The sequence below is a fragment of the Pelobates fuscus genome, chromosome 2 (assembly GCF_036172605.1).
Source record: "Pelobates fuscus isolate aPelFus1 chromosome 2, aPelFus1.pri, whole genome shotgun sequence".
NCBI classification, from domain to species: domain Eukaryota; kingdom Metazoa; phylum Chordata; class Amphibia; order Anura; family Pelobatidae; genus Pelobates; species Pelobates fuscus.
The window spans coordinates 322123948-322148637 of record NC_086318.1 but is presented as its reverse complement, the minus strand read 5'-3'; the positions used below and the strand labels follow the sequence as shown (position 1 = coordinate 322148637).

At 39.1% G+C, this 24690-nt stretch overlaps 1 protein-coding gene across 1 annotated transcript in view; it reads left to right on the top strand.

The window, feature by feature from the left end:
• LIN28B (lin-28 homolog B) overlaps positions 1-24690 on the top strand; it is an 85027-nt gene that overhangs the window by 14883 nt on the left and 45454 nt on the right. The window contains exon 3 of the mRNA XM_063443552.1: positions 21186-21370. Coding sequence (XP_063299622.1) covers positions 21186-21370 — 185 coding nt within the window. The remainder of the gene's footprint in view (positions 1-21185; positions 21371-24690) is intronic.

Sequence of the window (24690 nt, the reverse complement as noted above, 5' to 3'; positions counted from 1 at the left end):
ACTCCAAAAATGTGTTTATCGCCATTAACAATGCTGTTTATGCTTGTCAGAGGAAATATTGGCTAATTAAATGCTAATGTTAAGGAAATAATACTCATTTCATTTATAGATGAGCTAATTTAAAAACTATATTTCTTTTGATCTGCACTTGCTGCTCAGAAGTAAATCATGCATACAAAACCATTTTAATGGCTTAATAATCAAAATCACATTGTTGGGTTGGTTTGTTTTTCAAATTATTTATGAAGCATTATTTTGAACTGTCTGGAATGTAGTGGCTTCCAAAATAAAATATAATAAATATTTTTACATAAATTTTTCGAAAAATGTGCAATTTTTTTGTTCATTGAATTTTTCTACAAATTTTGTATCTTAATTCTATTATCATATATTAATGTACTCCTAGAGGAAGAAGAATTAAGAGCTTTTGTTTGTTTCACATTTCTTAAACTTTACACGGTTTTATACATTTTTAAAACCTTTTTAAAAATAGAATATTTTTCTGTTTATTTATTTTTAAAATATATTATCATTGCCCTCCCTTTTACCCCTCCGTTCTTTCGTTAAACCCATGCTTGCGGCATGCTTCTATTTGGCTGTCTAAACTTTGCCATGGTGAAAATTCTGGTGAATGCGCACGGTTAAAGTAAATAAACCATTTCTAAAATTCTTCCCTTATTCCTCTTGAATTGTCACATGTAAAAACATTATTGATGAACATTCTATCTGAATGGACAAAATAAGGTAGACTATAGTTCTGTTTTGTTAAAAAAAAATATATAAATTCAAATAAAACCAAAAAAATACCAAAAGTTCAGGAATGTTTTGTTTTAATGTATATTTTGGAGTTATGAGATGGAATGCAGTTAATGGTGGCAAAATCCTTTTCATGGTTGCCCTTGAAGGTTTGTAGGTTGACCTAGGAAGACCTTTCATGAAGCTTTGTTTTGTTCTGTAGTGGGGATAAGGAAATGCTACTTCACTGAAGCTGAACAAAATATGCTGTAGGCATTTTTGCTAGTTTTCCTTCATCTTCTCAGGGTGCCCCCTCCTTTTCCCCTCCTCCATTTTGGTGTGTTTTTCCCTCTTTAAATTCTAGCTATGCTGTATCATGACCTTGCAATGTGAACCTTTTTAACCATACAGGACACTCATAAGATCACAGTATTATTCAGGTTTCATATTTGAACTGAAGATCACAAGTTTAGAAAAAGGGAAAAAAAAAAGTTCAAGCACCACCAAAGCAGCACTGAGAGTGTTCCATGGTGGAAGGAACACTATGTGCTCCTGGCTGAGTTTATGCTATGTGGCCTTGAGCTTTTTTTTTTAATTTTTTTATTAAATATAAAAAAAAAAACTGTCCTCAAATGGACTTCATCCATTTCTAAACCTTTTTAAGATTGAACATTTTATATTAACAGAACCTATAAGGAAATTTGTTAATACTTTGAGAATTAAATGTAACCCGCGCTTCATTTGACTTTCACCAGTGGTTTTAATTTATTTAGATACAGTGGTGCTACAACTGCCTATTCTTCGAGCAAACCGAACACTATCTCTCTTTATTGTATTCATTAAAGAAAAATCACTGCGGCTTCATACCCATCTCGTCATTCACTGCGATTTCTTGTTGGTGCACTTCTCAGCCACTTCCTGGTCTGTACACAATCTAGGCTGGAGATTTTCAGCCAACCAATTCAATTTGGATATGAAAAATGTTGTGCATTTAATTTTTTTTTGCTGCTGGGTTAGATGTACCACAGCAGGTGGCAGAGTAGAGATTTTGAGAATTGTTGCGTCTACAGTAGGGTTTGAGTTCCTGCCCAAGAAGTTCTGTTCTGTGTGGTTTGCTTGTATTGTAGTATGTTGCTTTGCTTGTCTTATGATAAGCTATAAATATGTTTACAGTGCTGGCGACACTTATATCACTCCTGTGAATGTATAGCTGGTGAAACGATATGCCATTTCACAAAATATCTACGCGAGATAACAAAGGATACTACTGCTGTACAACTTAATTGATCCTAAACCTTTTAAGTATGTGAAACGCTTCCTGTTCGCATACCATTCCTCTGGTATGAACAATAAAATGTTATTGTATCTAGTATCTCAGGGGAGTGACCCCTGAGTCTCAAGTTTCAAGAATTTCACTCTAGTTTCAAGAAGCGTGGTCGAGTTCTGAGGGCCACGTCTGCATGGCTGCTTACCTGTACGTAGTACTGGCACCTCTGCATGTTTATTGAAACTATGAGAACATTTTTCTTCCCCTCCCCTCTTTGAGCAGCAGAGTATAGGAACATTTAATCCTTTAAATGTTGCAAAGGAAAATACACATTGTAAGTGATTGCTGGTTGTTTAGAATGAGTTCTATATGATTTATGGCTTTTTAAGGTCTCACTTTAATGGTATTTGAATAGCGTTAAAGTAAGGAAAGGAGAAACTAATCTAGAATTTTACTTTCCCAGTACACTCACCACCCCTATGCTATTTGTTCTGGCGAGTGTGTATGTGACAACACATACATGACCCAGACTGGTATGACTGGTGATGGAGCATTACAGTTTGCTTTGACTTAGAATAATATAATGCTGAGGTATATACCACGGGTTATTCTAGTTCTACATTCTATTTCCTTTTTTTTTTTTTTTTTCTGTATGGGATATGTACTTTATTAAGAACAGACTAACCTAAGAAACAAAAGTATAAGGTAGGGTAAATGCAGTAGTTTATTATGCTAGTGCCAGAGCCTGCAGAAAAGGAGAGGCAGTTGACACTTGTGACGGTTTGACCTATTTTTTGGTCCTTGATAGCAATCAGATTATTTTAGGACTTAAAGGATTATTCCAAGCACCACGACCACTTCAATGATTTGAAACTTTCAATATCAGTGTCCGGGCACTCCATGCACAACTGCTATACAGATTGTTGCATAACCCCCCACACATGAGCCAAGGCTTAATGCTGGGAGAAGAATGGTTTATTTGGAGCCACACACGGCTTTTTATGCAAAATTCCCAACACAGGGTTTCTAACACAGAAAAACAGGAAAATCCCTCCCATGATCCTCTGTGCCTGAGAGATAATTATCAATAATTATTAATACAAATCGCTATTATATTATCTCTCTGGGACAGAAAAATCAAACATATTTTAACCACCCCAAAAGTACCCCCCAAAATAGATGGAAACCCCACAAATGTCACATCCCGAGATAGCCCGGATCTAGGCAAACAATATATCCAAAGAATCACCCAGATCCGTTTGGTAGTTTTGGATCGCCATGGCGGGGAAGTTTAGACCGGTCTGCCACAAGGTTAAAGCCTAAAATAGTTTCAGGAAAGTTGTGTCAAGAGCCGGTCTCCGTTCGTGGGGTTTTGTACGAAAACCACATAAGTTAGATGAAAGCTGATTCGTGTAGAATGCTCCCCGTGTTCAGTAGTCTATAACTCCCGAACGCTGTTCATGGAGGTGTAGTGGAACTGGACGGGCAGCAGGTCTATGGCACTCGACGACCAAGTCCGGCTGCCAGCGTTCGGGAGACAAAATGGCCGCCGTCCATTGTCCCGACCACGTGCGTTCGCATGCACGAAATGACGGTCACCCAGTGGAGCATTCTATTAATTAGTTCCTTTGCGATTTTTGTACAAGATACTCAACGCTCCACGTCCTAATGGGTCTCTGAGGTGGTCTTGGTTCAGGAACCGAACAAAATAAACAAAACAAAATTAAGTACGAATCCAGTTAGGCGAAAGGAGCCAAAAGTGATGGGGTATTCCTTCACACAGATGTAGTTCAATTTACAGTTGGTGTTCTTCTCAGCCACTTCCTGGTCTCTGCACACTATACAAATGTAGTGATTATGATGCTTGGAATGTTCCTTTAAACATGTAAAAGCAACTTTTCATGAGCACCTCCAAAGGTGGCAAAAGTATGGTAAATAGTTGTGGAATTAAATGAGGGACCTCCACATCTGATTCCCATGAACGCTGAACAGTTTGATACTTTACTTACTGTGTTGGGTGTCACTGTCCTTTCAGTCTAAATTGATCTGCTAAAGCAGACTTTCAGCCCACATGACAAGGTAAGTGGCTAACTGTTTGTAAACCGTTTGACATATTACTGTTGGACAGTGCCGTGGGCACCTGGTGCCATAACTGCTACAGCGCTTTAGTGGTTATGATGGTCAGTGTCCCTTTTAGCTTTTCTGTTGTGTTTGAAATTGAAATTTGCCAGTTTGGTAATGTTGCCTTTGAGACCGTATTGAAGCCCAGGAATGAGAATTACCCCCGTGATGGCATACCATTTGCAAAACTAGACAACCCAAGGTATTGCAAATGTGGTATGCCCAGTCATTTTTAATAGCCACTTAGTCACAAACACTGGCCAAATATTAGTTTTTTGCTTTTTATCACACAAACAAATATGAATGCTAATTTTGGCCAGTGTTTGTGACTAAGTGGCTACTAAAAAATGACTGGACATTTTCAATACCTTTTGGTTGTGCACTTTTGCAAATGGTATGCCATCATGGGGGTAATTCTCATTCCTGGGCTACCACACGGTCTCAAAGGTAACATTACTAATCTGGCAAATTTTAATGTGAAAAAAATGAAAAATGGAATGTGTTATCTTTTACCCTGTAACTTTCCAAAATACCATAAAATCTGTTAATGGGGGGTACTTTTGTACTTGTGAGACTTTGATGAATACAAAAATGTGCATTTTATTGCAGTAAAAGCTAACAGTATTATGACATTTACAGCTAAAATGTCAGGTGGAACTACAATTTTTAAAAAAATCTTAGTTTCTCACAGTTTTTTTTATTTTTTTTATTTTATTCATAATAAATTGTGTTTAATATATTAATAGTTCATGAGTAATTAAAGCCCCGCTTCTCCTGAACAAAATGATATATAATAAGTGTGGGTGCATTTAATATGAAAGAGGTAAATCACGGTTGAACAGACCTTTAGCGTAAATTCCAGTTTTTGTTTACATTTTGTTTTGATCAGAACGTGTACTATTGACTCCGTCCTGAAGGGGTTAACAAATATAGTCTTGTTGTTGAAAAAAAAGCTTTGTTAGAAAAAAACTAAACAAAAAAAACCCTAGCTCCTAACTTTTTTTTTTTTAACTGTTTTGAACCAAATTTGTCAAGACTTTATTTTTTTCTATCTCTCCATCTCAAAGTAGGACTATATTGTTTGATGTATTTTTCCTCCATTTGACAAAAGGTGAGTTTCCTCTGCCAAGCTTTGCTAGCGATGGCTGAGTTAATATGCATTTATTCGCTTTTTGTGTTACAATATCTATGGAAGAGCCTGTGAAATCGTATACCATAGAAATTAGTGCTGTGTACACGCATGCATGAGAGTACGGCACTGACGTGTGCTCTTTGCGGTAGAAGTCCCAGTACCTGTGTCATTGGTAATTATGGTTTTAAAAATATCCGTTGAGGGCAATTAGGCATGTGTAGAACTTTAACATATTTAGTCCTAACCAAGAAGGGTATTTAGAAGTGCATTCATTTAATCTCCAGTATGGTGTCTTGACTTGGATGTCTTTTGTGTAGCAGCTCAAAAGTATTATGCTAGATTATCACTTAAAGGAACTGAATAGACACCATAACAATTTAATTGAAATTAGGTTATAGTGCCCAGAGGTCCGTGATGCTTTCATACCTGAAGGGGTAAACCGTTGGAGAAGTCCGGTGACAGTCATAGCCAATCAGTGGTGCTCCTGCCCGGTAGCACTCCGTGCTTCCTGAAACTACATTGAATAACCTGGATGTCGCAGGGGACAGAAAGATCTGGCCCTGGAGAGAAAACCTTGTGGTTAAACCGTTTTGAAAATGTTTTTGTTCTCTGCCTGGATTCCCCCCCACCACCAATGCTGGAGAGCCAGAAGTTCCTTGGTGATAGCTGAATACTTAGCTCAGACACAGAGCTTCTGTCACTCCATAGTTTGTAGTGGATGCAGACCCCAATTAAGAAGTCAAAATAAGTTTGATTACTTACAAAAGGGGGGAGATCAGGGCACTTCTGGCTCAATAACCACAACCGCGAGCTGTTGTGGTTATGGTGCATGGAGTATCTTCATTTTTTAAAATTTATCCAAAGCTTGTCATTTAAAGATTCGCGTTTAATCCCTGCATGATTCTAATTTCTAAGGTTGTTTTTATTTATTTACTTATTTATTATTATTTTTTTGACAGGTGTATTGTAATTGGAAATTTGTAGCAATGCCATATACGTATATACGCATATGTATTGTTTGAATATGTTTTTGTCATTGCACTGATTTATACTTGGGCAAATGACATTAAAGGAACACTACGGCATTGGGAATACAAATGTAATCCTTTCTTGGTCCCTGACGGGTGCATAATTAAAAAAAAAAAAAAAAAATATTTAAAGTGTGCTTCACACATTGCTTTACAATATGCTGGTCATATCTCTGGTACATAAGAGTTAAACAAATTAATGTGATTACTTCTCCCCTCTCCCCCCCTTCTTTTGACGGCCATTATTATATTTAATGAAGAGACAAAGAGGTGTGGAGCCATATTCTGTTGGTAAAGTCTGGCTAATACGGTCAGCACAATTCAAACCTTCTCAGCACCCAATTCCATAGCAAGTGGGATCCAACCATAGTCCGCAGTCTAGCTATCACAATAACATAACAGTGTTTAACTGCTACCTTATTGTGTATAATAACACATTTTTTCCCGGTAGTAAATTAATATTTTTACAGATGTTCATGAACATACTCTACCGAGAGTGTGACCATCTGTTTACATGTTGCTATGGATGTTATTTTTAAGGAACCTAAATGTAGGCTTTAAGCATTTAATATTCAGCAGCACAATTTTGCATTTGATGCCAACAGAGATTTAGCAGTGCGCCTTATTCACATGAAAGCTGAATCCTTCATGAGTCAGTTGTTAAATATGAAAAGGAAATCATGAGTGTTACTGACTAACAGGGTGTAAAGAGGCCAGTGGAATTATGGAATTAATTTAGTGTGACATATATATTTGCTATTTAATAATAAAGTTAAATGTTTTCCAAACGTATTATATATATTTTTTTTGTTGCTTTTTTTCCGGTGGTTTAAAAAAAATGGCTAGGTGTCCAATTACTTAAAAAGGATACTCCGGGCACCAATACAACTTTAATGCCTTTTGATCGATGTTTGCCTATTTAAAGGAACACTATAGGGTCAGGAACACAAACCTGTATTACTGACCCTAAACCCACCATTGCTAAACCCACCAAAAGCAATGAAAACTCACCTTATATTCAGCGCCGCGCAGGTCTGCCGGCACTGGCCCCGCCCCCTTGATGACATCATCACAATGGCTGATTTTTAGCCAATCCCATGGGGAAAGCATTGGATTGGCTGAAATAGGCAAGGGGGCAGGGCAAAATGCCATTTTGGCCAATTAGCACCTCCTCATAGAGATGCATTGAATTAATGCATCTCTGAGGAAAATTCAGCGTCCCCATGCAGTGCGTGGAGATGCTGAACGGTAGAGCTGCCTACTGTGCGGCACTGAGACAGGAAGCACCTCCAGTGACCATCTCTCTGAAAAGGCAGTGTTTGCATCAAAATGCCTGAAGGCAATGATCATACTCCCCAGAACAACTACATTAAGCTATAGTTTTTCTGGTGACTATAGTGTCCCTTTAATATGTAGTTTTTGGTTGCTCAAATCTTTATAGTTTTTGCACACAAAAGTAAATGTTATGAAGAATTCTGCCACCTTAGCCACACCCCCGCATGCCTGAAAGACTTCCTTATCAAATTTATGCACACAGACCCAACAGCAACGGAGTGAGCGGCTTTTCATTACATTGCAGGTTTAGGATAGCCACTAGAGGCACTTCCTGGTGAGGAGGCAACTTTTGGTCACCTAACTGATGCTGGACGTCCTCACCGCCTCATGACTGTCCAGCATCAAGCAAAATCCCATATGAAAGCATTGCACCAATGCTTTCCTACGAGGACGACCCAATGCACTCGCCGCTTTAGTACAATAGGCTGCAATGCCTTCCTATAGGGTTTTGTTTGACTCTGGACATCCTCATGAAGTGATTAAAGTCATCCTGTATCCAAGTTATCTCTTAAATGGTAATGGCACACAATTAATTACCCATTTATAGTTTCTTTTATTAAAATTTTAATGTGGCTACTTGATGACGTTTTATTGAATCACATAAGTATCTTAATTCGTATTTTCCTTAGAATTAATCAAACTATGTCTAGGTCGAATGTGTAATGTACAGCTTTCAGTAGGAAATTAAGATTAAAGGAACACTATAGGATGAGGCACACAAACGCGTATTTCACTTTTGTGCATTGAAAAACCTTGGATTGGCTGTGAGTGTCAATTCTGATGATCTCAGCCAATGGGATGGGGGCAGAGCCAAACACAACCCTGGCCAATCAGTTTTCCTGGCACTGCAGATCCCCTCTCCGTCCCACCCCCCATCTCCGGTTGCTGAAGGGGTGAAAACCCCTTCAGTGACTTACCCGAGACTCCGCCGATGTCCCTCAGCGGTGGTTTCTTCTCGCCGCCGCTCCTCCCAGTCTTTACGTCGGCTGGTGGGCGAGACTGATCCCGCCCCCCCCCCCCCCCCGCCAGGGGAGACCTAATGCGCATGCACGGCAATGCCCTGCATGCGCATTAGAGCTCCCCATAGGAAAGCATTGAAAATGCTTTTCAATGCTTTCCTATGGGGAATTGAGCGACGCTGGAGGTCCTCACACAGCGTGAGCACGTCCAGCAACACTCTAGCACAGGTTTTCTGTTCTATAGAGCAGGAAGTGCCCTCTAGTGGCTGTCTAGTAGACAGCCACTAGAGGTGGAGATAACCCTGCAAGTGTAATTATTGTAGTTTTTTATAAACTGCAATAATTACACTTGCAGTGTTAAGGGTAGTGGGAGTTGGCACCCAGACCACTCCAATGGGCAGAAGTGGTCTGGGTGCCTGGACAGTCCCTTAAAACATCAGCACTAACCCAGGAAGCACCATTAGTGGCCATCTGAGTGACTGCCACGGGAGATGTCCCTAGGGAGCAATGGAAACACTGTCTCTGAAAAGACCGTGTTTACAGCAGAAAGCCTGCCGGGACCTACTATACACACCAGAACAACTTCATTAAGATATAGTTGTTCTAGTGACTATAGTGTCCTTTTTAAATTATCTATAAGCTCTTGCATCCTTTAAAAACTATGGAAGAATAACAGCTGTGTAAGTATTCTCAGGTGTGTATATATAGGTGACGTGTTACGCCTTGAACAAATAGAACCATGCATACAGAGAGGGCATGTATGGAGCAAAACTAATATCTCACTAATGGGTATTTAAAAACATAATTAAAGAAACTAGAGTTTCACCAGAACAACTACAGCTTAAAGTAGTTATTTTGTTGTCCACTGCCTGTCCCTTCAAGATTTTTAATGTAAGCACTGCCATTTAAGAGAAAAGGCAGTGTTTACATTACTGCCTAGTAACACCTCTAGTGGTAGTCACTTTCAGCGTGGAGATGCTAATCGTTCCCCATAGAGATGCATTCAGGGCCGGTGCTAGGATTTTTGACTACACAGGCGAAGTTGCATTTTGACGCCCCACCCCACGCCTCTCCCCAAAAAATAAACAATGCATCTTCACCTCTGTGTCTCGTAGCCCCCTTTTGAATTTCTTAGCCCCCATTAGTGTTGCATATCCAACCTCTTCAATGTCTTACCCCTTTGGCCCCTTTGTGCCCTTTAGTGTGTCTCCTACAACCCCTCTTATGTATTTCTTACTTCCCCGCCAGCCCATTTCTGTCTCTTTCTTCCCCTCAGCCCCTATCTATCTCTCTTTTTTTCCCCACATAGACATGGATACAGGCAAAAATACATACATGCACAAATACACAAACATACAGACACACAACCATACAAGCACACAGACATAATTATTCAGGCACACAGTCACAAAGATATACAGACACACAGTCATAAAAGGCACACAATCAAACAAACACAGTCATACAATCTACACATACAGGTACATTGTCGTGCAAACACAGACATACATTCATACAGACACAGGCACACACAGAAATACAGACACAGACATAAAGAAACAGAGATGCATATAGAGACATACATACACAATGATACAGACAGACATACACACACACACACACACAGACATATACACACACACTGAGACATATACACACACACACACACACTGACACAGATATACACACACACTGACAGACATATACACACACACACACTGACAGACATATACACACACACACACTGACAGACAGACATATACACACAAACACTGACAGACATACACACACACAAACACAGACAGACACACACACTGACAGACATATACACACACACACACACACACTGACGGACAGACACACATACACACTGACAGACAGGCACACACACACACACTGACAGACAGGCACACATACACACACACTGACAGACAGACACACACTGACAGACAGACACACACTGACAGACAGACACACACTGACAGACAGACACACTGACAGACAGACACACACTGACTGACAGACACACACACAGACAGACACACAGACAGACACACAGACAGACACACAGACAGACACACAGACAGACACACAGACAGACACACAGACAGACACACAGACAGACACACAGACAGACAGACACACAGACAGACACAGACAGACAGAGACTGACAGACACACACACTGACCGACACACACACTGACAGACACACACACTGACAGACACACACACTGACAGACACACACACTGACAGACACACACACTGACAGACACACACTGACAGACAGACACACACTGACAGACAGACACACACACTGACAGACATAGACACACACACTGACAGACATAGACACACACTGACAGACATAGACACACACACTGACAGACATAGACACACACACTGACAGACATAGACACACACACTGACAGACATAGACACACACACTGACAGACATACACACACACTGACAGACAGACAGACACACTGACAGACAGACACACACAGACAGACAAACATATACACACACACTGACAGGCAGACATACACACACACTGACAGACAGACATACAGACATACACACACTGACAGACAGGTTCAGGAGGGTGGCTTACCTGGGATCCAAAGTGCTGCCTGAGGTAGTTGGGAGTTGGAGGAGCTGGTCCTGCCCAGCCCCCCTCCTCTCTGCCTCCTCTCTGCTCTCTTCTTGGGGGGACTTCCTCCCATGCTGAAGTGAGGGGCCGGCGGTAGCTCTGCCCCTGCTGGGCGCCAGCCGCGCTGTGTGCTACAGAGGGAGCAGGGATATGACGTGTTCATATCCCCGCCCCCTCCACACAGTCCGCGGCACTGCCGGCTTGCGCTCGGTCACGCTACAAGAAGTGACCGGCAGGAGAGGGGAGCTGTGCGCTTCCCAACCTCCTGCTGGTCACCCGGACTTTTGCGCCCCCCGGGCCGGTGCGCCCTAAGGCGGCCGCCTGAGCCGCCTTATGGACGCGCCGGCCCTGGATGCATTGACTCAATGCATCTGTATGAGAAGATGCTGATTGGTGCAGCATTGCATTTTGACTACCATGTGCAATATCCTAACAATGCTTTTCAATGGGATATCATTGGATTGGTGGAGACTGTCAGCCAAGGAGATGTAGCACAAGTAGAGCAAGGAGAGACGGACCTGCTAGACACTGGACAAAAGTGTTGTTTTTTGTTTTTTTAATACCTTTTTTTTTTTTTTTTTACATCAGGGGTGGAGGGGAAGGGGGCATTGGTGGCCACCTAGAATTGTTTTTTTAACACCAGAGTGTAAGCAATACACATTTGTATCACTGACACTATATTATTCTTTTAAAAGAAAACCCTATCCAGTATATATGTGTCTATTTTTGGGGTGGATTTGTTATTACTGAATGATAGCTGTGCATAAATGAGTTAAAGGGACACTATAGTCACCCCGACCACTTCAGCTCAATGAAGTGTTCTGGGTGCCAGGTCCCTCAGGTTTTAACCCTTCAGATGCAAACATAGCAGTTTCAGAGAAACTGCTATGTTTACGTTTGGGGTTAAGCCAGCCTCTAGTGGCTGTCTTCCGGACAGCGACTAGAGGCGCATCTGCGACTTCCATTGCGCAGAGCGTCCATAGGAAAGCAGGGGCAGAGGGAGCTGACGTAGGCGGGGGAGGAGAGGTCACCAGCGCTGAGGGAGCCCGGCACTGGAATAAGGTAAGCTGCTGAAGGGGTTTTAACCGCTTCAGCGCCACAGGAGGGGGACCTTGAGGGTGGGGGCACCATCAGGGCACTATAGTGTCAGGAAAACCGCTTTGTTTTCCTGACACTATAGTGATCCTTTAAATGCATGTCAAGACGTTTGGGACAATGTACATATAACATTTTCTGCAGCATGGATGGAAGAATTTTCTATGGAAAATTGACTAGTTTTTATCTGATTTATTTTTTCTTTTTTTTATCTGCTAGGCTAAGGCAATTAATGAAATGTGTATCACTAGTTATGATTAATATAATTTCTAAGTGTTTTGTTCCCATATCCCCCTTTGAAGTCCTAGGAGATTCCCTCCCCAGCTGTTAACTACAGGTTTTGTTACCAGTATCCCGGTGCTTAAATGCATTGGATGGGCCCTTAAAGAATGAAGCAAATACTTTGCTCTGCACCTGTCGCTGTCAGGCCATTTGTGCTGCCATTGTGCTGTCTCTGTAAACACCATATAAAGGCACCTCTGTCTATGGTGATAACTAAATGCATGTTGTGTAGAGGTACAGAGAGTCACAAGACACTAGGCAGATGTCTCATAATGGGACATCTGGCCCTGGATGAAAGACCTATCGTTGGGGGTTGATTCATGTACGAACATGGATCTAAATGAATGAATTGCCCAATTACACACGGGCAACTAAACCATGACACAGAAACTAATTGGTATTCTTTGCCTTTGGGGGTTAAGTGGGGAAATATATATATTTATATAGAAATATAGAAACGCCTTACCTTTTTAATAATTCCTCCTGTATGCAAAAGATTAAATAAGGCCAAAAAAATATAGATTTGTAGAATATTATTGAAAATCATATTTGCAACATCTTCCAGAGTATCTATTGCTTGGAGTTTACAGATCATAAAAAAAATAATATTCACCCAGAGGCCTATTGTCCTTATCTACGTATTTTTTTTTTTTTTTTTTTTACAGTAATGAAAAAATGAGTACTCGCACAGCAGGATCCCTTATGTGACAAACTTCTACATTCGTCAACTGCCTTATTTACAGTGGCAGGTCAGCTGTCGTCAGGCTGCTGCGTACTCTGTGGCAGCTCATCTATTCGGATTCCATTTGATTTTTAAATATTTATCATTCTCATTTCTAACCTTGTTTAATCCCCATCCTTATATATGTGGCCTAGTAAAGTGCACAATTTAAGCAGCGTGTATGTATACACCTTTTAAATAAGTGCTGGAAAATAATTGTTTTTAATCGATAAACCTAGAATTCTGGAGAATTGAAAACAGTATTTGCAAATTTTAAGGTATAATTGCCATATTGGGGAGAATAAATCCTTCTCAGGCCGTTTGTTTTCTTCATCTCGGATATTTTGGTCTAAACTTATTAATTCCCCTGTTAATTCTCACTTAAAAAAAAAAAAAAGAAAATAAACCCGGATGTGTCATAGTAAGTAGTTTGGTTGTTTGGGTTGCTGACGCTCACTGCTATGTGTTTTCTCTCTCGGCACAGAGCTAAGAGGACCAGATCACATGTGCATTTACTTTAACTTTAACTGCCAAGATTACTATTGTAGTAAATAGCAGATCTCATGCAAGAAATATTTTGTCTGGGATGATGTCACAGATAATATGACCCATAAGCACAGAATTTAAAAGGAAACCATCCTTTTGGATCGTTTCTGTGCAATGTTGTAAAAAAAGGACTTCAAACCAAACCAAAACACTCATCAACATTTTTTTAAAATGCGTTTTATTTAAAGAGACACAGTTTACAAAAATCGTCATTGTAAGAAATTTAATAATTCACATGTGATCTAACGTATCAATTAGGTTTAATACAAGAGCATCCCAGATTAACATAGCTAGAAGGATATTATAAAAAATGTAAGTATACATTGAATTTAATACTGATGGTAAAGGAGTTAGGCATATAGCAAAAAAGAAAAAAAAAAAAAGTTCTGACCAGTACATAGCCTTATAGGTAAGGGTTACTGCAGTACCCAGAGAAAATCCAAATACAAACATTTCCCATTGGGCTTCTGACACCTCCCTCTGCAGCTCCAAGCAGGGTAAAGTAATCCACAAAAATAGCAAAAATTAGGGCAGCGCAAACAATTGCAAATGTGCACTTCAAGTGCTACAAAAATATTTATTTTTTAAGGACATAAAGTACAAACGTTTCAGGTTATCCCCTTTATCAATTCATGTCCTTTGGAAACGTTTGTACTTTATGTAATTGTAAAAAAAACTTTATGTTGCACTTGGTGTGCACATTTGCAATTGTATGCCCTGCCCTTATTTTTTCTATTTTTGTGGATAACTTAGAAACATAGAATGTGACGGCAGATAAGAACCATTCGGCCCATCTAGTCTGCCCAATTTTCTAAATACTTTTATTATTCCCTGGCCTTATCTTATAGCTAGGATAGCCTTATGCCTATCCCACCTTTCCTTAACTCCTTTACTGTGTTAACCTCTACCACTTCAGCTGGAAGGCTATTCCATGCATCCACTACCCGCTCAGTAAAGTAATACTTCCTGATATTATTTTTAAACCTTTGCCCCGAACAAAGTATTATAAAAGTTTTATTGTAATACAATCTTTTTCAAAAAAATGTATTTGCTTACCTTTCCCATTTCCACACTCTGACCGCCATCTTTATGCACCTGGGTGAGACTGTCATTTATCCCAGTTAATGCTCACTATTTTGCAGCTGCCCTGACAAAAGGTGCTGCAGGCATAAATCGCATACATTTTATAAAAGCAACCGATGGTTGAAAAATATTGATTGGGTACGATAACTATCAAACCAGCCAAAGTTGGCTTTCTGAAATGGTAAGTGAACAAGGTAGGCTAATGATTTTAATATACATTGATTAAAAAGTGATGATAATATAGAGGTTGAATATCAATAATATTTTAAGATGAAGGTCAATGACATGTTCCTTTAACAGTTGATGTGATAATCCCCCCCTTCCCCCCTCATCCACTCCTCCCTGCAAAAAGGCATAACTTCCCCTCAAAGTCAAAGCTTCTTTATAGGGCACTATAGGCCTTCCAAGACAAGTGCATAATATACTTGCACATTCGTTTTTATAAGTTATTATGCAGATTTCATGATGCCAAGTCAGTTTGTATGAATTTTGCTAGGGAAACTTGGTATGTTAACAATATTAAGACCTGTACCCAAAATAATTAATAAAAGAACGGGGGCACCTTAAAGATAGGTGGTGACCTACTCAGCAGTAGTCCAGCCATCACCCTCATCCATGTGTGATCGGTAGTACAGTTGCAAGGATGTCCACTATCTGGTGGAGTGCCCGCCCCCCTATTAACTGCTTCAGGTACTATACCCAAATAGAAGTGCCAGTTCTCTCCATTTCATAATAAACTGATGAAGGTGCGCAGCCCCTGGCACTATGCAATGCCAACCTCCCCCATTCCACACGTCAACTAATTAACAGCCATATCTTTGATCCACATCACTTATTTATGCTGACTGTCCAAATAAGAAAAGTCTGCTCATCTGTATGCAGACTTCACATGCTACAAGAAGGACTTTTTTTGTTTTTCATTTTTATTGTGCACAATATGAATTGTACTTACTATCTGGAAGCACTTTTTATGTACTGCCTAACCGCCTGATGTAATCAGATGTTTCCAGTAAACATGGTCTATCTGATAACATGTGATAGCGTGGGGAGAAATATAAATAGAAGATATAATGAACTTCAGGAAAGGATTTTGTCAAGGCTTCTGAAGTGTACAGCAAATGTTAGTGATTGATGGCATTACTTGCTTTCTCAAATGTGACATTATCTTACTATTGCCTCTAAAACTTGCTTATGGCTTTGTCACCTGACCTTTTGGTTTCTCTTACAATGAGAGATGTCTTGAAAGAGGAACAGGAAATCTGAGACCAACCTGCTTGGTGATAAGAGCAGCAAGCAGTGCTAACAAGATGGCGTGACTATATAATGAATTCATCCATAATTAACAGGATTTCCAATAATGTAAGCATAGATTTCAAATGCCATTCACATTCAGATAGATATATTTGCTGCTCTCTGCAATGCTGCTTCTGTCTCCCCCCACCTCCAATATCTGTCCCTATTGTGTGTAAGAGCCAGCTGTTGGCATAGATCACAGCTGTCCAAGTCAATTCCTCAAAGATTGTCGACTCAACAGGTTTTTAGTGTCATACTTAATAAATTTAAGGGAAACTGGGTTAAAGTGGACTCCATACATGAAAAAATTGCATTGATCAACAAAGAGAACATGGTCTGTAATATTGTCTTAGAAACACAATATTCATAATGGCTAACCTATCATTTTTTCTATGTATCAGTTCTTTTTTTTTTTTTCTTTAATGTAGAAAATTGATGGCTAGCCTTTGTACTGTGGATGTTTAAAGGTATTTCGGTATTTCAGTTGACGCCTAGCCAACTTTCAGGTTAGCAAAGCATTATGGGAAATGCAGTACACAAACATCTGCAGTGTTTACTTTTTTTGGCTTCTACAGGACCCCCCCTGCACTTGCAAGATAAATGTAAATTGACAAAAGCTAGATAGCATTGATATGGGCGATTGTCTCCGTGCCATTTCCTTCTTCTCTGCCTCCCATACAGACCTGCCCCGATGCATGCCTCTGGCTTCCTGTTTTTGTCCCCACATTCATTACTGTCATGTTCTTATTTTATTTTCTGTGTTTTGTATTTTCTGGAATGGTCCTTCCCTTATTCTAACAGTGGCTACTTGGTATCCGTAATGAGAACAATATAGACTAGTAGTTCATGTACAGCAGGGGTGCCCAAAAGTTAGATCCCCAGATGTTTTAAAACTACAACTCCTGTGATGCTTTGTCATGCCAAAAGCCTGCAAAGCATTGTGGGAGATTTAGATCTCGTACATCTGGGGTTTTGCCTTTTGGGTACCCCTGTTCTACAGCATAGTTGGATTGTAGTCTGGGCTGGATTTGACCTGTTGTGTTTGTGTCTGTGTGTGGTTTTTATTTTTTTTAATTTTTTTTGAAAAGTTTTTTTTTTTAATATATATACTTTATAATGTAACAACATATATGTGTGTGTGTGTGTGTGTGTGTGTATATATATATATATATATATATATATATATATATATATATATACACACACAAGAATAAAAATAACGGGGAAAAAAAAACCAAAACACTCTTGACGTTACCCTGCTTATATCTTTCGCAGTGAGATCTGCCCTGTCTCAGAAGTGACTCATCCTATCTTGATGCCTAGGTATTTTGCTATAGCACTAGTGAGCTTATCTCTGGGAGTTGTACTTCACTCGTCATCTTTTACTGTAGAAGAGTTACAACTCAAAGAAGCCTAAGCCATGACCTCATTCACAGGAGCATTTTGGGCTTGGGTTGAAGGTCTTTGCAGCAGTATTTATAATATGAATATTCATGGGCAAAATCCACCCAGATTGTGAAGCATACCTTAGCCTACCTATTGCAGCCCCTAGCAATCATGATGTTCATTATAAATGTAGATGAGGAGGAGGTGGTCTCTATTTTTGGTTTACTGCTTCAAAATATGTAGACCTAAAATTAGAAGATGACACCTAGATCCTCTTTGCAACAACTGCTACTCTTAGAGTTGTATGTGGCAAGTGTGCTTAGTATGCTGCTTTAAAAAAATATGCAAATAAATAACTTATTTACCATTGTAAGATCATTATGCACTTGCACAGCAGGTGTTGGTAGCAGGCTGATTCATTCATCACAAGGTAGAGACTCAAGCAATTTAAAGCTTCTCATTCAGGTCAATGGGGCCTGATCTTATCCTATGAACAAACATCAGCAGCTCCACTTCTCCCTTAAGATGTATGGCACTCCAAGCACCATAACTACTACAGGCCTCTAAGAGGACTAGATGATGCAGCCCTGGAACCTGACAGGACCCAGACAAGTTGTCAGAACCATGCTAAAATGATTTGTCATCTTACCATGGGACGGTGCCAGGCCACTCCTAGCACCGTAATCACTGCTGCCATCTTTCTTTAAAAACTTCTAGCAGCCATACGGAAAGATAAATAAATTCAAGTTGTATACATGCGGAAACTACGCATACATTTTAAACAGATGCACCATTGCCTAACTGACAGCTATATGGGTACCAAACGCTGCAGTTATAGGCTACTCTCAGATCTGCAGGATTCTCACTACACTGTTACCATAGAAATAATGCAGATTTCTCAAATGATGCTCAGAATGACTCTTTACATTATAGTACTTTAATTTTGATCATTCATCCAGCCCAGTAAAGATGGTGTGTAGTTACTGGTGAGATGAGTGAGCGATTGAAACATAGATCACAAGTACAGTAAATGTAAAGTACATTTTTTTTATTATTAAGTAGGTCTCTCTATCTCGCTCGCTCACTCTCATTCTCTAATTTTTTTTTTTGTGCCTGTTTATACCTTTTGATATGAAACCTCTATGGTATTATACCCTTAACTTACATACTTCATTGTTTAGATGGACTGTGGATTAGTTTTAGACAGCAGGGACACAGGCCATTTGATCATTTACCTGTAACCGTGTGAGCTGCAAAATATTCTGTTCATGAATCCAGCTTCTAGAGGTGTCAGTAGACCTTCACACGTTCAGTAGAAATCAGGATAGCTAACACATTTCCCGTACAGACTTGTACTATGATTATTATTTATAAAGTGCCATTATATCCCCTTGCTCTGTATCTAGTAAGCTGGTGAAAAAAGTTAATCCTTGTTATTGACACCAATTTAAAATATTAAACTGGCTTATTTTACTTTTTTTGTTCTTTCACTTGTTGCGATAAGTAGGGAACGCAGCAAGCATCATAATAAACTAAAAACTTTTTCCATGAATTATTATGATGCAAGAAATCTTCTCTGCCTATAACTGCATTCGTTTGTAAAAATAGCTGTAACTAAATGCACTTTCCCCGCAAACCTCTTTAGAAGAAATGAGTATACAGAATGTATACTGTACATGTATACGGTATGTTAAATATGTAGCGGACAAACTCCCATATCCTCTGATGGACTAGGAGGCTGTGCAATACGATTTGCTCCATTCATGAACTAAAACATGAATGGAATAAGGCGGCAAGCTCACAAGAGCAACATTATATGCCATGAAGGAATCTTCTGCCAATGCTGATGTATGGAATGTACAGGGCTTAATATTTCCACTCGTCACTAGCCACTTGGGGAGTAAAAATTTAGCAGTGGAGAGTATTGAATAAGGCCCGGCTAGTTGAGTAGGACATTACTTTTTATGTCCTGGAATGTCAATGTATGAAATCAGAATGAATCAAGTGTGCAACATACAAGAGCATATTCCATGTGTTTTAGACACGAATCCCTGTGCTGTTGAATATGGGAATAGCTTGATTCTCTACCTTTTTTGTGTTATTTTTTTTTTTAATAGTAAATATTGAGTTGCAGTCAATTGAAACATACTAAATTGTCCTAGATAAAGTAATGAACTAAAACGAGCTAATTACCCATGACAATAATGGGGAATTACCATCTTTTCTACTGAGACAATGGCTTGGTGTTTACTCGTCTTTGACATGTAGCAAAATAATTGTTAATCCTTAATATAATCTGTGTTCTGACTGTCCTTAAGCACTATATCATTTGATGTGCATAAAGAAAACAAACAAAACCTTAATGTAATCTTTTGCAGACACTGTATTTGTAAAAGAAAAACAAGCCGTTCGTTTAGACTACAAACGTGTTAATTATACAGGTCCAGACCACAATCCCTGGAATCTGGCACTGCAAATATTTTATAGCATGCATCTAAGTTTCTTATTAGAAGGTTGCATTTGTATTTGGAAACAGCAACATGCCATCTTTGTGTAACAAAACATATTTACCAACTGTTCACCATTTTGAGGGATGTACACCTTTAGGAGTATAACTCCCTGACGTTATTGTAGAGAAGCCTTGCGCAACTTGGCAATTGGTAGTGGGGAAAATTTAAATAGGCTAAACTTCTTTGGGACACAGATATTTAGAGACGCCCTCACTCTCCTGGAGGATGACCTTTTATTGTGTCCAGGCTGTGGCTGTTGGGAGTTAGGGGCTCAGCCTGCACCCCCTTCTCCGATGCCTTTTCCTCTGTCCTCTTGTCTCTCTTCTTGGCCTTGCCCCCTCCTCACCTGCCGCATGGCTCCAGTCTATCTGGGAGGGAGTGACTGTCCCCCAATGCTGCAGTCAGGCAAGGGGGCCATGCTGTTCAAGGGCCAGGGGGTGCCAGTATGCTGTAGTTGTTTTGGTGCCTAAAGTGTACTTTTTAAAGGGGAACTGTCACTTTCCTGTGTTTTTAATATTATGTTTACTAATCAAGTGGATTTTAACAAATGGCTCTACATGGTCTTAACTGGATTCTCGTGTAATTTACAAAGTCTTTCATATAAAATTTTAGAAGGGGGAAAAAAAAGTATTTGTTTAATCGGGTTATTTCTAGAGAAGGGATGTCTCACCTTATTATATTATTCAACAATGGGAAGCAATTAAATGTTTTTTTTTTTTACCCTAACATAATATATGTGCAGTTTAAAAAAAAAACTAAAATTAATCTGGTAAAATGAGTGTTGAGGACCCATACTTTAAAAAAAAACTATCCTTTACTTCATGTTCCACGGCAGTGGTGTCTCTGACCTAATCAAGGTTAATTTAAGAATCTTGGGTTCAAGATTCGCATATTCTTCCTAACCATTTTCCTGCTACTGTCTTATCTGCTGTATACCGTCTTTGTGATTCTTTATATACTATGTTACTTTGGTGTAGGCGAGTACTGTATTTTTGTTCCCTTAAATTAAAAATGTGTTTTCTGTTTTATTTGTTTTCAGAGCAAACTTTACATGGAAGGATTTAGAAGCCTCAAGGAAGGGGAAACAGTAGAGTTCACCTTTAAGAAATCTTCCAAGGGTCTTGAATCGCTACGGGTAACAGGCCCAGGAGGGAGCCCCTGCTTAGGAAGTGAGAGAAGACCCAAGGGAAAAACCGTTCAGAAAAGGAAACCAAAAGGAGATCGGTAAATGCTTTATCTACCAACTTGATTTTAATTTTGGACGGGGGAAGAGGGGGTTGTTGTGAACAACAGGGGTAAATTCTCAATTTCTACTGAGGATTATTATCTATCATTTAGAAAGCAAAGCACATCCTTGTTATTCAGGAAGGTGTTGATAACCAACTAATTATTTTATAATGTTCATAGATGTTAATAAATAGCGCACTTGGACAACTTGGTATGCCTATATGCAAAGTCAAAGTGGTCAGTAATCAGCTACTTATTAGAATATGGTTTGTAAGTGAACATGTATTAATTAAGCTTAGAGCTAGTGGCTGGCTGCTTTGTAGAAAAAGAACAATGGCCAATAAGAACTAACCTGTTTATGTAGTGTAGAGTTGAGTAGAGTATGTAGAGTTGATGAAGTATCTAACTGTTGATGCTTATTTTATGTATTTAAAGGAACACTATAGTCACCTTAATTACTTTAGCTAAATAAAGCAGTTTTAGTGTATAGATCATTCCCCTGCAATTTCACTGCTCAATTCATTGTCATTTAGGAGTTAAATCACTTTGTTTCTGTTTATGCAGCCCTAGCCACACCTCCCCTGGCTATGATTGACAGAGCATGCATGAAAAAAAACTGGTTTCACTTTCAAACAGATGTAATTTTCCTTAAATAATTGTATCTCTATCTCTAAATTGAACTTTAATCGCATAAAGGAGGCTCTTGCAGGGTCTAGCAAGCTATTAACATAGCAGGGGATAAGAAAATCTTAATTAAACAGAACTTGCAATAAAGAAAGCCTAAATAGGGCTCTCTTTACAGGAAGTGTTTATGGAAGGCTGTGCAAGTCACATGCAGGGAGGTGTGACTAAGGTTCATAAACAAAGGGATTTAACTCCTAAATGGAAGAGGATTGAGCAGTGAGGCTGCAGGGGCATGTTCTATACACCAAAACTGCTTCATTAAGCTACAGTTATTCAGGTGACTATAGTGTCCCTTTAAGTTGTCAAAGCATTTTCAAATTCCTTTTTATAATAACAATTTTCTTTCGAGAAAGCCTTATTAGTTATCTGCTACCATTTTTTATTATTATAGTGCAATTAACACTGCACTGAATATTCCATTGAAAACCGCCTATAACTTTGCTAACCTTTTTTTTTCTTTCTAATGCAATGCTCTATTTTCTTTTATAATGTATATCAACAATTTAGCAAGTGACATCACAATCCAGTGCAGACCAGGCAAAGCCAGATCACACTGTGTAAATGAGGAAGACAACAGAAGCATTACTTAGTTTATCGTCTTCCGTTAGCTAAATTTAGTGGCTGGACGTTCTACGTTTTTAGTTTTCAGACCTCACAAAAGCATTTATGCTAAATATAGGGTAGAAGCAATTATTTGACAGCTACCGCTTAGTTTAATTCAGGAGTGCCCAAAATGTAGATCCCCAGATGTTTTCAAACTATAACTCCCATGATGCTTTACATGCCTTTAGATTGACTTTAGAATGACAAAGCATCATGGCATCTATCTTTTGGGGACCCCAGCTTAGTTAGTTTTTTTTCTCCTGCCATTTTTTTCCAGTTCCTAGTTCTGTTTTGTATACTGTTGTTTTTTTGTTTTGTTTTTTTTTCTTAAAAGAAGCATAATAGTTTGAAAAACATAAGCGTTTCCAATTTAGGTGTATGGTTTGTAAGTAACTTAGAACTGAGGTGGGGCACTTGTGGTTCAACAGTTGCTTTCCTTATCCGTTGCTGGACACAGTAACAGAATTGTTAGTCGTGGTTCACCTTTGTTTCTGTTACACCAGTGATAGTAAGTTGCAGAGTATTTTGGTATTTACATCTAATCTTCATCTAGTGGGCTGCACTTCATTTATTTGCCTATTTCTGTTGACTTTAACTATAAATATAATAAAACAGAAGTTGCCTCTTTATTAATCTTCTAAATAAGAATTGCATTCTATAACTATTCTATAATCATTTTTCCTTCCCAGAATATAGAATTAAGTTGAGTTGTTCGTTGTCATTGTTTGTATTACTTTAAGGGACACTTCAAGCACCATAATCACTTAAGCTTAGTTCAGTCCTTATGGTGCAAGTACACACAGTGTCCGGTATCTGCATAGTGCACATCAAATAGGTTAAATAAGGGCCGCATTTAGATCATAGCCCTTAGTGGCTCTCTGTTTGACAACCACTAGTAGGCATGGAAATCGCAAATTGTAAGCTGTATGGTTTCTCAGAAATTGCATTGTTTTCATTTGTAAGGCCTCGTGGCAGTATTGTCCCAAATCACCTATTTATGAATAAATATATATAGAAAGCTGGAGCATTTGTGTTTACTATTCAATTATTCTCCAAAATAATCAGAAACTGCAATTATTACATTTACCAGTTTGCACAGATAGGGTTCTGTATTTATAAGATTAAAGGATTTTAGTGCTTACAGAGTCCCTTTAAGAAAAATTAAAGTAGCACTTCCACCTTCTGGGGTCTTTGCATATTTTGCCGCTTGTAATGTGATGGCCTGTGGGTGCTGAGGAGGGTACATTTTTCTCATATCAAGTGGTCCCTGGTGTCTGCTGCCATCTTCATCCAGTTAATCCTGTTCAGCTCCTGGCTCTTCACCTGCCCGAAGCCCACATCTGTCCTGTATTCTTGCACAGGTTTCCATATACTATTCCTTTTGCCTTACAGCCATAACTAGTGATAGCTGGGGAAAATTACAAAACTTGAAGGTCAGCCGTAGGAAATATACAGACATTGTCTTATGATCTCTTTTAACTATGTTGGAATTTCAGTGAAATTCTAACACAGTCAAAGTGAGTATTTCATAAAGAATTTACCTTTATAAATGACTCATTTTTGGGGGAGGGTAAAAGAGCTACTTTAAAATAATTTCTTTCAAATATTTTTAGAATTTAAATTTTGAAATAAATATTTTAAATTAATAATGAACAGTACAAATGATGTACGTGGACCATTAACAGGCTTGCAAAAACTGACCCTTACATGCGACAATAAACAAACAAATAATACAGAAAAATATGCTTAAAGCGGATCAGAAGAACCTTGCAGTCTGGGACCTATGGAGTGTATGCCATTATTGTATGGAATGCTTGGATTAACCTGAACGGAGATTGCTGCTCTTCAGTGACTGGAAGTAATATGTGCCGGTATTTCCATGAATGGAGTATAGCAAGTCCAGATGTCAGGAAAATGATTGTACTTCAAAGCATCCTACTGAACTGGCTCAGTTGGTTTGCTTGGTCTCGATGGAATAGGTGCTGTCAGCGCAGAGTATCCAGAATTAGCTTGAAGTACAAAAGCACACT